The sequence below is a fragment of the Xenopus laevis genome, chromosome 5L (genome assembly GCF_017654675.1).
Source record: "Xenopus laevis strain J_2021 chromosome 5L, Xenopus_laevis_v10.1, whole genome shotgun sequence".
NCBI classification, from domain to species: Eukaryota; Metazoa; Chordata; class Amphibia; order Anura; family Pipidae; genus Xenopus; species Xenopus laevis.
The window spans coordinates 24,201,391-24,216,134 of record NC_054379.1 but is presented as its reverse complement, the minus strand read 5'-3'; the positions used below and the strand labels follow the sequence as shown (position 1 = coordinate 24,216,134).

The window sequence follows — 14,744 nt, the reverse complement described above, 5'->3', positions numbered from 1 at the left end:
CCAGTAAGTAGAGCTGGAAATGGGGTGATAACATGTGGATGCTCTCCCCTAGGAATAACCTACTGTGGTTGCACACAACATTCGCTTTCCTTTACCTTCTCCTCACGGTGTTCAGCATGAGGCGGCACACGTCTAAGATGCGCTACAAGGAGGATGATCTGGTAAGTCCTGGGGGCAGAAGGGGTACAAAACTGTAAGCTGCTTTATTGTACATCCCCACAGATCCCTTTTCCCTGTAACCCTGCCATCTAGTGCTAAAAGGTAATAAGCGCTTCTCTAGAAGCAGTATGGTAGCTTTTGTCTGAAGACTTTTTCTGTCTTACAAAGCTTTTTGTTTCCTGTAGGTGAAACGAACCTTATTTATTAACGGCATATCCAAGTACGCTGAGTCTGATAAAATCAAGAAGCACTTTGAGTAAGTCCTGCAACCCACAGATGACACCTCATCTTCCTCTTGTTTGTCTCCTGTGTCACAATCAATTGTAACCTCCATCCAACTTGCAGCCCTGCTTACTGAGACTCCCTTACACCACCAGCAATGTAGATACTTCAGGGAGGTGCACACACACCATTCTATGCAGTTGGGGCACTTACCCCATTTATTGTTACCACCTTCATCAGGATTAAACACAAAAGTAGTAACACCATTAACAAGCATGCAAGTGCTGCCTCCCATTCCCAACATTGTCCATCAAATCCAAATTGAGGCTTGATATCCAGGGAGAGGCTTGAAGCATGCCAGTCCATATACAAAAGTCCAAAATCCTAAGTATTTTAACCATATGTGTTTCTCAAGTATTAAGAAAGCAAATGAAAACATTTTCACATCATATCATTACATTCCAAGATTAGAAGAGCAATAAAAATACTCCCTACCTTTACTTTTGTTTTTTATCCCCACCAGTAAGTTCAGGCAAATGAATGTCAGTATCAATAAACATACCTTATAGAAAAATGACAAACTAAAATTTACCTTGAGACCTTTTGGCTGTACTCATCCATTCTCACCTCTTTTAAAGACGGCCAGTTTCACATCATTACCTGCTTGTACATAATGCATTAGTTGCCAGCAATGTCTCCTTTATTCTTACTTTCTTTGGTACCTTCCTCCTTTATTTCTTGTTTATAATTTCTAATTGCACTCTAATCGCTTATGCAGTCTAGTTTTAATCTGTGCTGATTTTATTATATGAGCGTGAGTATTCTGGGACAGAATGAAGTCTGATGGCTCTGGCTATTGTTACCCTGCGTACTTTTGCAGGCTTAGAGAAGCAGATCTGCTCAGTGCCCTTACATCATTGATTTGAATCCGATGCAGGGGCAGGGAGCTGATTAGCATAGGCTGCAGTGCTCTGTAGGGCACAAGGAACAGTCAGGTGAGTCCAGGAGGAAATTTGGGCCAAAGCTAAGGCCCTTTATCAGACTTGCCACAAAGGGAAATGGACTTCAGCTTTAAGCTTGTGCACCAGACAGAGTCAAAAAGCTTCTAAAGGGGAGTTGGATGTTGGTCCCAGATCTCACATTAGTAGAAATGTGTTTATAACCTGTGTCTTTCCTAGGGAAGTCTATAGCAACTGCACTGTTCTGGAGGCCCGACTCTGCTATAATGTGGCCAGACTCATGTTCCTGGATGCAGAAAGGTAAAAGCTTATACTGAGCATGCTGGGAAGTGGGCAGTTTGGAGTGAGAGCCCTAGCATGTGGAAGTTGATGCATGGTGATTATGTTCAGTGCATAGGCAAGTAGGGGTGTCATTTACATGCTTGGGATGGGGCGCTTAGAGTCTGGCAAACTATTTCTCTAGGCCCTTGGATTCCATGAATTTAAAAGGATTCTGTCATGAGTAACCTTTTTTTTTTCTCCCAAAAACACATCTGTTAATAGTGCTACTCTAGCAGAATTCTGCACTGAAATATGTTTTTTCAAAACATAACACAGCTGCCCTCAGTCGTGTGACTTGTGCTCTGATAAACTTCAGTACCGTAACCCTTTACTACTGCACTGCATGTGCAGAGTGGTACCACCCCTCCCCCCCAAGTGAACGGAACTATGGAAATATAACAGAATAGCAGCTCCCTGACTGCTAAAAATGCTGCCATGCCCCTCCTAGTGGTATATATGAGAATAACACCCAGTAGTAAAAAATCAAGTCCTACTGCAACTCCTGCAGTTACTTGAGTAAAAGAAACAATAGCTTTTGTGAAATCTGTTCCATTGTAAAGTGCTGACTCTTTCTGAAAGCACGGGATCAGGCAAAATGACTTGAGATGGCTGCATAAACACCTATATTAGAGCTAAAAAAAAATGTTTGTTCAGGAATAAAATATTATACAGCAGAGTGAATTATTTGTAATATAAACATGACAGACATGACAGAATCCCTTTAAAATTGACACTAGGGATTGATATGTGACCCTGCTGACGGGATAGTAGTAACCTTTGGCTCCTCTCATACTGGAGAGTATGAGTACTTGTCATTGTCGTGCTTATACACTCTCCCTCCTTACATTTCCCCCTGGTAGGAAGAAATCAGAGAGGGGACGATTATACTTCAAGAATTTGATGGAGAAAGAGAATCTGACTTCCATGATCAACCCTAAACCTTGTGGGCACCTGTGCTGCTGCGTCGTCAAAGGCTGCGAGAAGGTAAAGTGGGTCCAGGGGCCACATAGACTGAGGGATGTGAGAGGTGACTTGTTTAAGTGCCAGAGTGCAAGCTGATAGGAGCACCAGAAGGTAGATAGATAGTGGCAGGCAACTGTAAAGAGGCAAGTTGTGGTCTCCATGGTAAAAACTAATTAGGCAGAGCAGGATTCGCTCACAACCCATGGGGAGGCTTCTTGAATGCTCCTAATGGAAGTTGCTGGTTAGGGCCCAACCTTATTTACTTAGTGAATATTATATATGCATACCATTTCTGGCAGGTGGAGGCCATTGAGTATTACACACGGCTAGAGCAACGCCTGAGGGATGATTACAAGAAGGAGAAGATGAAAGTGAATGAGAAGCCACTGGGCATGGCATTCGTCACCTTCCATAATGAGGCAGTTACCGCCATGTAAGTCCAGAGGAGTCACTCCCATGTCCAACAGAGCCACGACTTTGTGCACAGTGCCCTGACCAGGTTTAATTGTGCTCTGTATGCTTCCAGTCCTTTTCCATTCTTCCTGCCCCCCCATCTGCTTCCTGTTCCCTCTGTCCCCTTTACCCCCTTTTCCTTCCTTTCACCTTATTCATCTCCCTTCTGTACCGGCACTGGTGTAGGTGACTGTGTTTGTAGGACCCTTAGTCCTTTGCTAGGATAAACTTTGGCTGGCTCTTTCCTCTCAGGATCCTTAAGGACTTTAATGCATGTAAGTGTCATGGCTGCAATTGCCGAGGGGAACCCAAACACTCATCCTGCAGTGAGTCCTTACATGTGCGAGATTGGACTGTGAGCTATGCACCAGATCCACAGAACATCTACTGGTGAGAAGGGCCTCAGGGCTGTGGGTTGGGGTTGAAAGAGCCTGCTGAACAGGAGGCAAGAGTTCAGGCTCAGGGTAATATTTATGAATGATGTTGATAGGCCAATGAGCAGGTGTATAGGGGTTATATAAGTGGGCAGTAGGTTTAGGTGGCTGGGAATTGGGGCCTTTGGATGATGAAGAGAGACTGCTGAATGGGGAACAGGGCATTTTGGGTAATTGAGAGAATCCAGAGAGTTGTTTGCACAGCAGATAGGAAATGGGGCTACTATTATTACCGATTCTTCATATACCCCCAACACATTTTGGAGCTTACAGTTTGAGGTCCCTATCACATTCACACACTACAGTCAGTTAATGGAGGATATGGAAGTACCTGGAGGAAACCCTCTCAGACATGTGTAGCAAATACACACTGCTTGCAGGTAGTGTCCTGACTGGAACTGAAAGTAGTACTCCAGTGCTGCAACGCAATGATTATACCCCCTGCAGCCCTATACCATCTAGATCATTAGTTTTGGGTGAGAGGCAGATGATGAGAGTGGCAGGTATTGCCTAACAGAGCAATAGTGAGGCAGGGATTCGGGCAATGCTTGTGTAGTTACATATTAACCCTTTCTTACCTACAGGGAGCACCTCTCTATCCGTGGCTTTGCCTGGTGGATTCGCTGTTTGGTTATCAATGTCATTCTCTTCCTCCTGCTATTTTTTCTTACCACTCCAGCCATCATCATCACTACTATGGACAAGTTCAATGTCACTAAACCTGTGGAATACCTCAATGTGAGTGACAGGGCATCCTGGCCTTTAACCTAACCCCTGGCTTAAAGGAACAGTAACGTCAAAAAATAAAAGTGTTTTAAAGTAATGAAAATATAATGCAGTGTTGCCCTGCACTGGTAAAACTGCTGTGTTTGCTTCAGAAACACTACTATTGTTTATATAAATGAGCTGCTGTATAGCAATGGGGGCAGCCATTTTCAAAGGAGAAAAGGCAGGTTACACAGCAGATAGCAAATAAGCTCTGTCTGTCTAATGATGTTATCTGTTATCCATTAGTTATCCTGTGCCATATAGCCATTTTTCAATTTCCGCCATTGCTCCACATCAGCTTGTTTATATGAACTATAGTAGTGTTTCTGAAGTAAACACATCAGTTTTACCAGTGCAGGACAACACTACATGATATTTTCATTACTTTAAAACACTTACATTTTTTGGTGTTACTGTTCCTTTAAAGAACCTCCCATGTACTGCTGTAGCCCGAATGTTGCCATCCCTGTCTATTCTGAACTGGTTCTGCTCTTTTCTCTATGTACAGAATCCCATCATCACCCAGTTCTTTCCCACCCTGTTACTCTGGGCATTCTCTGCACTGCTCCCCACCATCGTCTATTACTCTGCATTTTTTGAAGCTCATTGGACCAGGTAACAAATCTTTCCACTGGTTCTATTTTGTATCCTGCACTGGGGTCTTGGGGAGAGCCTGTCGCTTAGATCTGGATTGTTAGATGGGAACTCGATTGGCACCCCCTTGTAAAATGTTGGGGTATTCTACCACACTCCAATGTATCTTCATCCCACAGGGTTCTGTATTGGGTCCACTTTTATTTAACTTGTTCATTAATGACTTAGGCTGTTGTGAGAAACGTATCAGTGCTTGGGATGGTACAAAACAATACAGCCCATTGATTCCATCCAGGATGTGGAATCTTGCAGCAGGATCTGGGCAAACTGTCACTCTGTATGGCTAAGTGGCAGATTTACTGTGTAAAATTTTGCACCTGGGATTTTAAATTGCAGCAACTTGTACCCTTAATGGGACTGCACTAAGCAAATCCATAATGGAGAATAATTTGTAGAAAATAAACTTTGCTGTAGCAAGCAATGCCATTCAGCAGCTGCAAGGGCAAACAAGATTTTGAACAAGGTTTTGCTTTAAAAGGGGCATAGATTCTCAGGAGGAGTGGGTCATTCTTCCATTTTAACAGAGCACTGGTAATGCCCCATCTAGAATATGCCACGCAGTTTTGGCCTCCAGTACACAAACAGGACATTTTTGAAATAGAGTCCAAAGAAGAGCTACTAAGCTAATAAAGGGAATGGAAGCACTCCATTATGGAGAAAGGGCTGGCCAAGTGGGATTGGTTACACTTAAGAAGAGACCGTTATGGGGGGCCATGAACACTATATATATATATATATATATATATATATATATATATATATATATATATATATATATATATGGACCATATAATAAACTCTCTGGTGCTTAATTCACTGGTAGATCCTCCCAGAGAAACCACGGTAACATAGTAAGTTAGAAAAAAGACGAACGTCCATCATGTTCAACCTTTTAACTTTTCATATAACCTGACTAACTGTCAGTTGATCCAGAGGAAGGCAAAAAAGGCATCTGAAGCCTCTGCAATTTGCCACAGAGGGGGGGAAAAATCTTTCCTGACACCAAGATGGCAATCGCACTAATGCCTGGATCAACTTGTACTATGAGCTATTTCCCATAACCCTGTATTCCCTTACTTGCTAAACACCATCCAACCCCTTCTTAAAGCTATCTAATGTATCAGCCTGTACAACTGATTTAGGGAGAGAATTTCACACTTTCACAGCTCTCAATGTAACAAACCTGTCACGAATCGGCATCCAGAACCAATGCTAGGCTCCCTGGTCTTGGCTCTTGTTTCTGCCTTTAACAGCCACCTTTCACCTTGGGAGGAGCCCTCGGTTAATTGGATGCTGCCAGTTCTTATAAAGAGAGGAGCCAAGCGAGGGTTCTGGACCAGCACGATCGTTTAGCAAAGTCTTTGGGCAGAAGGTCACGGTTCAAGGGGTAGGCAAAAGCGTGGTCAGACAGGCAGAGGTCGGTACAGGCAAGGGTGAAAACCAGAGGATCAATCAGAATGGTCAGACAGGCACGGGTCCGATTACAGAGAGAGGCAAATTTGACAGGCTTCAGATGGAGTTTTTCTGCCTTCCTCTGCATCAACTAGCAGTAAGGCAGATTTTATATACGGTAGATATTAATGTTGAATTTGACGTGTGTCCATCATACTTATTGAACTATTTTTGCTTACTTTACATGTCTGCATTAATGATATTGTTTCTAGAGTGACTTGCTGTATATTGTACATTTTTGGCTCTATGGTTACCTTTACTCTTGCAACTATAGAGATTTGAATATATTTTGGTGTGCCCTTCAGTAATTGTCTTTTGTTGTTAGATGGGCACCCCCTGGCAATACCCCAGGCTGGGACAATTCCAATACTCACTGTTTCTATGGTTACAGGTCAGGAGAGAACAGGACGACCATGCACAAGTGCTACACCTTCCTCATCTTCATGGTCCTATTGCTGCCTTCCCTGGGGCTGAGCAGGTGAGTCCCTGTGCCAGGATGAGCTGTGTGGAATGGACATTCTATTTGTATTCTACTTCCCTGGTATCTGTGCTTATTCTCTCCCTATTTCTCCCCCAGCTTGGACCTGTTTTTTCGCTGGCTGTTTGATAAGAAGTTCTTACTGGAGGCGGCCATTAGATTTGAGTAAGTGAAGTGCAGTATAATGCATAATCTAAATTCTGCCTTTCCACTAAAGAGATAAAGGGGCAGAATACAGGTGCCAGAAAATACATAAAAAGCACTCTGGGGAATGGATCACACATCAGCTACTCCGGGCAATTTGGAACAGTGTAGAGGTTCAATGAGCAGCCCATTGATCTCATATTTTCAGTTTGGGGGATAGGATTTAGGGGCGGGGATTTAAATTGCAGCCCTCCTATTATACTGCTGTCCCTTCTGTCCCCAGGTGTGTGTTCCTTCCAGATAATGGTGCCTTCTTTGTTAACTATGTGATTGCCTCTGCGTTCATCGGAAATGCCATGGATCTGCTGCGAATTCCCGGTCTGCTCATGTACATGATCCGCCTGTGTTTGGCGAGATCTGCTGCTGAGCGCAAGAATGTCAAGAGGGTAAGAGAGATCCGGATTGGAGATTACTTGTGACCTTACAGTGAGTGAGGATACGTGGGCTCTCGTGGGGAAGTGGCACACAGGCACAAATTCTGGCTATTTACAGATTGGTGGGCAGACTCTTTTATTTGCCTCTTCATAGACTCATCTGGCACCAGTGCACCAGCGCACCAGCACAGACTAGGCAGTTCCCATATTAGCAAAGAAGAGATACATTTGGGTGCTTTTCTGCCTGCCTACCCGCCAAGTTGTAAATACACGTGTGGCAAAACAGCCTGCATGTGCTACTGTCCTTATAGGGGCTGCTTTAAAGGAGAAGTAAAGCTTAACTAAAGAATTAGGTAGAAATGTTGTACATTATGTTTTGTACTTCTGTACCAGCCCAAGGCAACCACAGCCCTTTAACAGTAAAGATCTGTGTCTCCAACGATGCCCCAGTAGCTCCCCATCTTCTTTTCAGCTGATTCACTGCACATGCTCTGTTCTGCTGTCACTTACTGATCTTAGGCACCCACTCACAATATACAGTACACATAGAATAGAAATGTCACAATATAAGGCTGATTAGTAATTAATACAGATAATTACTACATGGCAGCACAGCAACCAGTGCAATTAGCATCAGAATTTAATAATCAGCCCTGTAGCATCAGCTTATATTATAGACCAACCTCATTTTCTGCTAGATAATTTGCGACGACCCCTAAGCTTAGCTTCTCAACAGCTGCTCAGAGCCCCCTGAGCATGTGAGTGTCACAGACACTTTCCAAGATGGTGACCCCCTGTGACAAGTTTGAAGTCCTGGATCATTGCTGCTTTTGAAAAGCTAAAACCTTAGGCTGGTGCAATAAGTTAATTATTAGGGATGCACCGAATCCGGGATTCGGCCAAGATTCTGCTTTTTTCAGAAGCATTCAGATTCGGCTGAATCCTTCTGCCCAGCCGAACCGAATCCGGATCCTAATTTGCATATGCAAATTAGGGGAGGGGCGGGCAATCACGTGACTTTTATCACAAAACAAGGAAGTAAAAATGTTTCCACTTCCCATCCCTAATTCGAATATGCAAATTAGGATTCAGTTCGGTATTCTGCCGAATCCAAAATAGTGGATTCGGTGCATCACTTTTAATTATATAAAATATGGCATTTATAGCCTTTGTTTTTAGGGTTCAGTTCTCTTTTAACTGCTTGGCCAATCCCATACTGGCCTGGGATATGGGGAAAACAGTGTTGCCAGCTGAAGCTGCGAAATGTCTCTCCCCCTCCCCCCCAATCCTTACTGGGATCCGCGTACTGAATTAGTCACAGAGCAGCCACTTTCTAACTTGGCCCCAGGGCTAGATCAGAATGTATCCTGTAACAAGCAAGAGCTTATGTGCTAGAACCAGAAGAGACTGGGAAACCATGGAAAATACAGCTTTGATAAATTGTACTTCTTTCCTGTGCCAAGACTTGCTGCTCAGCTCCCGGCATCTTTCTTTACCAGCCATGGGATTCAATGGGATTCTTGGAATTGTAGTTAGACTGACCATGCCTGGTATGCAGGAAGAGTAAGAGAGAAATGAGCAAGGTTTCTGTTTGACTTACACCCCCTCTCTCTGATCCTCCACCCCAGCACCAGGCCTATGAGTTTCAGTTTGGTGCTGCCTATGCCTGGATGATGTGCATCTTCACCGTAGTCATGACCTACAGCATCACTTGCCCCATTATTGTTCCCTTTGGTGAGTAACCACTTCTCTATATCATCTACTGTGATCTAACCCATAGCTTTATTCCATTGGTTACTTAGTAGGTTGGACCTGGGACAAAATGACTATGTAGGTGGAATTTAACCTTGGCTAGCAGATATGAATGGCTAATGACCATGTGATCATTGCTTTGTTTGTCATATGCAGGGCTCATGTACATGCTGTTGAAGCATCTAGCAGACCGGTACAACCTGTATTATGCCTACCTGCCTGCCAAGCTGGACAAGAAAATACACTCTGGGGCTGTGAGCCAGGTGGTGGCAGCACCTATCCTCTGCCTCTTCTGGCTGCTCTTCTTCTCAACCATGAGAACCGGTGAGGACGTGTGACCTTGGGAGTCAGGTTTGGAAGTCCAAGGGTGACTTTGTGTAAGAGTGCTAGGCAGCCTTTAGTAATAAAAGGGCCCTAATCAACTAAGGTAGAGAGATCCTTCCCCCAGTTATTCTCCAACCAGTCAGTGAGTCCCCTAGGTGAACCCTGCCAGCAAGTAAAATGGGGCTCCAATGGAATAGCCCCAATTGATCAGGGGTACTGCCATGCCCCTGTTCTCCCCTGGTTAAGAGGGTAAGGACACAAGGACAGTCGGTAAGGTATTTTGATTCTATTGACTCTGAATGTTTCCCCTCTTCTCTTTCAGGGTTCATGGCTCCAACATCCATGTTCACGTTTGTGGTTCTGGTTATTACCATTGCGATCTGCTTGTGCCACGTCTGCTTTGGACACTTCAAATACTTGAGTGCTCACAACTACAGGGTAGGACTGTGTGGCAGCCATAAGTTACTGCCTGCTTTGTGGAGTGTTTAAATCTTATAGTAATAAACTTGGAATATTGGACGGCACTTCTGGAAAAGGCTTTATTGTAGCAGGCTGCTGGTCAAACACCTAACGCGTTTTGGGATTATCTCCCTCAATCATAGGCATAAGCATAGCCTATGATTAAGGGAGATAATCTCGAAACGCAATGAAGGAACTATGGGGAGCTAGAGCGGTCTTTTATGGTTGTTTTTTAAATCTTATAGCTTGGGTGCCTGAATGGTACTGCCGAGCTGGCACAGGGGCACTTTGAATGCTTCTGCTCTTTGGCAGAGAACAGTGGTGGTCATGCACCACTTCTGATTTACTTTACTGCCACTGTGCTTGGCTGGAGGGCAGCATATGTCATAGGCGAAAATACAATATTTTCTCCAACGCTGACCTCTAACAGATCTTCTCTCCTTCCCCCTCCTGTAGATTGACAGCACTGAGGTGAGTGCTGCAGATGGCACACAGAATGGCCGACCAGCATCCAATGCTTCATCTCAGAAGTCTACGGTGAGTCTCCCCTTCCCACATTATGTTGTTTGTGTATATAAATATATATGTATGTATATAATATAGGCGCTAACTCTGCCTCCCCCTCCCCAGAAGTACATTGCCCAGGTCCTGCAAGACTCATCAGCTGACAGTGAGCCAACTGCAGACAGCGAGGATACAGAGGAGCCAAGGTCCCAGGACGAGGAGATGATAAACGCAGACAATATTCAGGATGCAGAGTTTCAGTCCTGTGAGGACAGTCTCATTGAGAACGAGATCCACCAGTGACCCAAAGCGGAGGCAGAAGGGGTAGAACAAGACTGGCATTTCACTTACACAAGACACACTGGCTACATTGTCATGAACTTGAGGGCGCTGCCTGCTGGATTTCCGGGAGTGCTCTGTGGCAATAAGGCTCCTGTTCCACAGCCTGTGTGTGCAGGACGACTGGATCTCACACAGCTGCTGCTCTTTGTACAGTATACAGACTGGGTGTGTCCCTCCTGCTGCCTGCAGTCTCCATGTTGTGTGTTAGGAGACTCCCTACACCCCCACTGCCCACTCTCTACCTATAACTGCTGTGTCTGATCCTTTTATCTGAAGGCAGAGTCAGCTCAGTGTGAGCAAATTTGCTGTGTACACGTGCAAGAACAAGACTGAAACTACACATCTACCAATGTGAAATGGGCATTTGCCACCACACTGTGTGTTTGTGTGTGGGGTCAAAATGCAACACTATGAGAAGGATACTACTCCCATGTGTGCAAGAGTGGTGCAACTGGTATATGAGAGGGAGTACACTATTCATGCTTGAGTGGAACGCTGGAAGTGCACTATGTGTGAGTGTTGGTGGGTGTTGCACATTTACTGTGTGGCAGTGGAGCCGTCACTGCACCTGGGAAGGCTGGGACAGTAATGTAGCATCTGGTAATTTGCCAGTTTTTGCCAACACTACACTTCAGGGAGACGGGGGTGCAGGAACCTTGCATTAGATATGGTTTGAGTGAGATTGGCACCAACCCTACTTTAATCTCAAGATCTGAAACAATCTGTTATATATAAAGGGTGTCACTGAGATTGGAAGAAGACTTTCACTGCCTGTGTGTGTGTGTCTGTCCAAAGAATGGGAGGAAAAGGATATTGGGATTTTGGTAGGGAGGGGATTGGTGCTGCCTGTGTGCATATGTGTGTGGGGGTAAGACGCGGATGTGTCAGGGGTAGAGCATGTGAGGGAGGTTGGCAATACTGGTGTGTTTATATATGTTTGTGTTCGTGTGTCGGGGGTAAGGCACATGAAGGAGGATGGCACTACCAGTGTGGGTATGTGTGTGTCGAGAGTAAGGTATGTGAGAGGCTGGCACTGCCAGTGTGGGTATATATATGTGTGTGTGTGTCGGGGTAAGGCACATTAGGGAGGCTGGCACTACCTTAGTCCGTTTGTGGTGTTTATAAATAAGCTGTCAGTGTGTTACTTGTGGTTCTCAATCAATTGTGTTTCCTTGTTCGCTTTTTGTCCTGCTTTGGAACATGCCCATTATGGACTGTGCTGGCTTTTACCCAGGAACAGATCAAGCACTAGGACTGCTTGTAAAACAGAAAGTCTCTGCTTCCTTGCCATCTGTACCCAGCACCCACCACGCCCCCTCCGGCTCTGATCTGATCTGCTGGGGTGTGGGTGGGATTTTACTTTAGGCCTCTTATTGGCAGCCAGAGATACCCCAAGAATTGTCCTCTCCCTCTGAGGATTAAATGGTAGCTTTATCCACTGCTGTTCCTGTAGAATATTTGTTTGCAGAAATGTGTCACCCATTGCTGAAGCAGACTGTGCATAAAGAGGAACCTTACTAAAAACCTTTGGTCTTTCCTTCTGCTGCCTAAAACACAGATCTCTCTCTTGTACTACAGTCATGGTGTTGCCAAATATTATTCCCTACCCTGGTCATCTTCTCTGTACTTCTTGTTCTTGGGCTGCCTGTGGTCAGGCAGGAACCTCGATCTAGGTAAGTGAATCTAATCTCTCTCCAGTACTTACCGAGGTACCGAGCACTGATTTCTCTAGTCGGCCCTCCTGTCAGTGCAGACGTATGGGTTATGTCCAGGCTCACCTCTGGAGGCAGAACAGAAGAATTGGTCTCTTAGCCCCTCCCTCTAGTTATATAGGCTGGCTCCATCTCAGTTCCCCAGTTCTTTGTACTGCCTCTGAGGTTTAGGATATAAATCCATACATTCAATTTTGTTTTGTTTTTTATTATTATTTTTAAAGAAAATATCCTACAACAGATACAGGAGACATGCGGCACTGTCTCCCAACATAGGTATGCTATGCTACCTCAGCTTCCTGATAGACCACTCTCAAACTAGGCATGCGGTTCTGCCATTAGTCTTGAGTGCGTATCCTCTTACGGACAAAACTGCTATAAAATAATGTTTAGATTTAGAATTTTTAGAGTGGGTAAAAAACGCATTTCAGACCTCTACTCAGCCCCAAGCTACCAAGAGAAAAGCTTGTGAGTCCCCTACTGATTTATCAGATGCTGAGGCAGGTCCATCATCCCACATGGAACTGTTTTCACTCCTTGATTCATCACCTCACGTTACAATTGAAACGGATTCAGACGAAAGTGACTCAGATGCAGAACAAACCACTTTTGCTAAACCAGATATTTCTAAGAAATTACTGAAGGATATGATGGACACATTAGATATAAAAGATGAGGCCATTACTGTCTCTAAGGCCGACAAGGTTTTGGGGGTTCAACAGAAACGCACACGGGTCTTCCCTATGTTTACTTCCATTACACAAACTGTCGACACAGAGTGGCTACAACCAGAGCGGCGATTTATCTTAAATAATCGGTTTTATGACACTTATCCAATCCCTGAAGAACAGCGTAAACTATGGGACAAACCACCCAAGGTGGACTCGCCAATTGCTAGACTCTCTAGACAAACTACATTGAAACACCTCGGAAGAGGTGTCTTTCAAAGACCCCATTGATAAAAAAAAATAGAGTCATCTCTTAAACGAGCATGCAGCCACTCCACTGCAATTTTAAGACCATCGATGGCAGTAGCAGGATTGGCCAGAACGGCAAAACACTGGGCGCAAGAAATTAATAACCAACCCGCTACATCTGCTCAAGACTTGGCAGCAGATATCAGCAGATTAAATACGGCTCTCTCCATAGCCGATTCAGCCTTGGAAAATATTCGCCTCAGAGCCAAATCAACAGCAAGCGCAGTAGTAGCCAGAAGAGCTCTCTGGCTACGCCATTGGTCAGGGGATACAGCATCTAAGAATTAATTAATATGACTGAGATAAATGTTTGGGCCGGATCTCAAACATATTATTACAGGAGGGAAGAGCACCTTCCTTCCACCAGGGAAAAAAGGGCGCACTGACCAACCAAATAGGTTTTCTACCAAACGAACATGGAACACGACTAACCGTAACAACCGTTCCTTTCGTACACCAAATTTTCGTACCCCCAGTACAGACCAGGGGGCAAGACGCAATAGACCACAGTGGCAGCAGACAGACAGAGGAAGCCTGTCACCTCAAAACCTAACTCAGCATGACTACCCCTACCACATCTCAAGTCCCACAGTAGGAGGTCGACTTACCAAGTTCCTCGCTTGTTGGAAAACCACGGTCACCGACAGTTGGGTATTACAAATCATTCAAAACGGCTACAAAATAAATTTCACATCACCCCCACCAAGGCGGTTTGTACCATCAGTGGTTCCACCACACAAACAACAGGCCTTACAACAAGCAGTAACCTCCCTATTCCAAACAGGAGTCATTGTACCCGTACCAGAGCAATACAAGTACAAAGGTTTTTACTAAATTTATTTTTGGTCACAAAAAAAGAGGGCACATTCAGACCTGTTCTCAACTTAAAACAACTAAACAGGTTCATTCAAAACCAATCATTCAAGATGGAGTCAATCAGGTCAGCAATAGCCTTCATGGAACTGCTTTATGACCTCAATCGACCTACAGGATGCTTATCTCCATGTCCCAATACATCCAAATTCACAGCCCTTTCTCTGGTTCGCAGTATAGGACCAGCACTTTCAATTTGTAGCCCACCCCTTCGGACTTTGCACTGCTCCGAGAGTGTTCACAAAAATTTTAGCACCAATAGCAGGCCCCTTGAGAACCATGGGAATCCATGTGTTACCATATCTAGACGACCTCCTTCTCAAGGCTACCTCACACAACAAGCAACCGCGGATACGGAGA

At 44.6% G+C, this 14,744-nt stretch overlaps 1 protein-coding gene across 6 annotated transcripts in view; it reads left to right on the top strand.

The window, feature by feature from the left end:
• Positions 1–12,346, top strand: part of tmem63b.L (transmembrane protein 63B L homeolog) — a 31,538-nt gene extending 19,192 nt beyond the window's left edge. For all 6 annotated transcript variants that reach the window (XM_018262757.2, XM_018262756.2, XM_018262758.2 and 3 more), the window contains 16 exons: positions 53–161; positions 345–415; positions 1,560–1,640; positions 2,522–2,645; positions 2,924–3,057; positions 3,330–3,467; positions 4,096–4,249; positions 4,788–4,894; positions 6,777–6,863; positions 6,963–7,028; positions 7,291–7,453; positions 9,070–9,175; positions 9,350–9,517; positions 9,840–9,955; positions 10,433–10,513; positions 10,607–12,346. In XM_018262757.2, coding sequence (XP_018118246.1) covers positions 53–161; positions 345–415; positions 1,560–1,640; positions 2,522–2,645; positions 2,924–3,057; positions 3,330–3,467; positions 4,096–4,249; positions 4,788–4,894; positions 6,777–6,863; positions 6,963–7,028; positions 7,291–7,453; positions 9,070–9,175; positions 9,350–9,517; positions 9,840–9,955; positions 10,433–10,513; positions 10,607–10,783 — 1,882 coding nt within the window. In that variant the 3' untranslated portion in view covers positions 10,784–12,346. The remainder of the gene's footprint in view (positions 1–52; positions 162–344; positions 416–1,559; positions 1,641–2,521; positions 2,646–2,923; positions 3,058–3,329; positions 3,468–4,095; positions 4,250–4,787; positions 4,895–6,776; positions 6,864–6,962; positions 7,029–7,290; positions 7,454–9,069; positions 9,176–9,349; positions 9,518–9,839; positions 9,956–10,432; positions 10,514–10,606) is intronic.
• Positions 12,347–14,744: the final 2,398 nt, after the last annotated feature.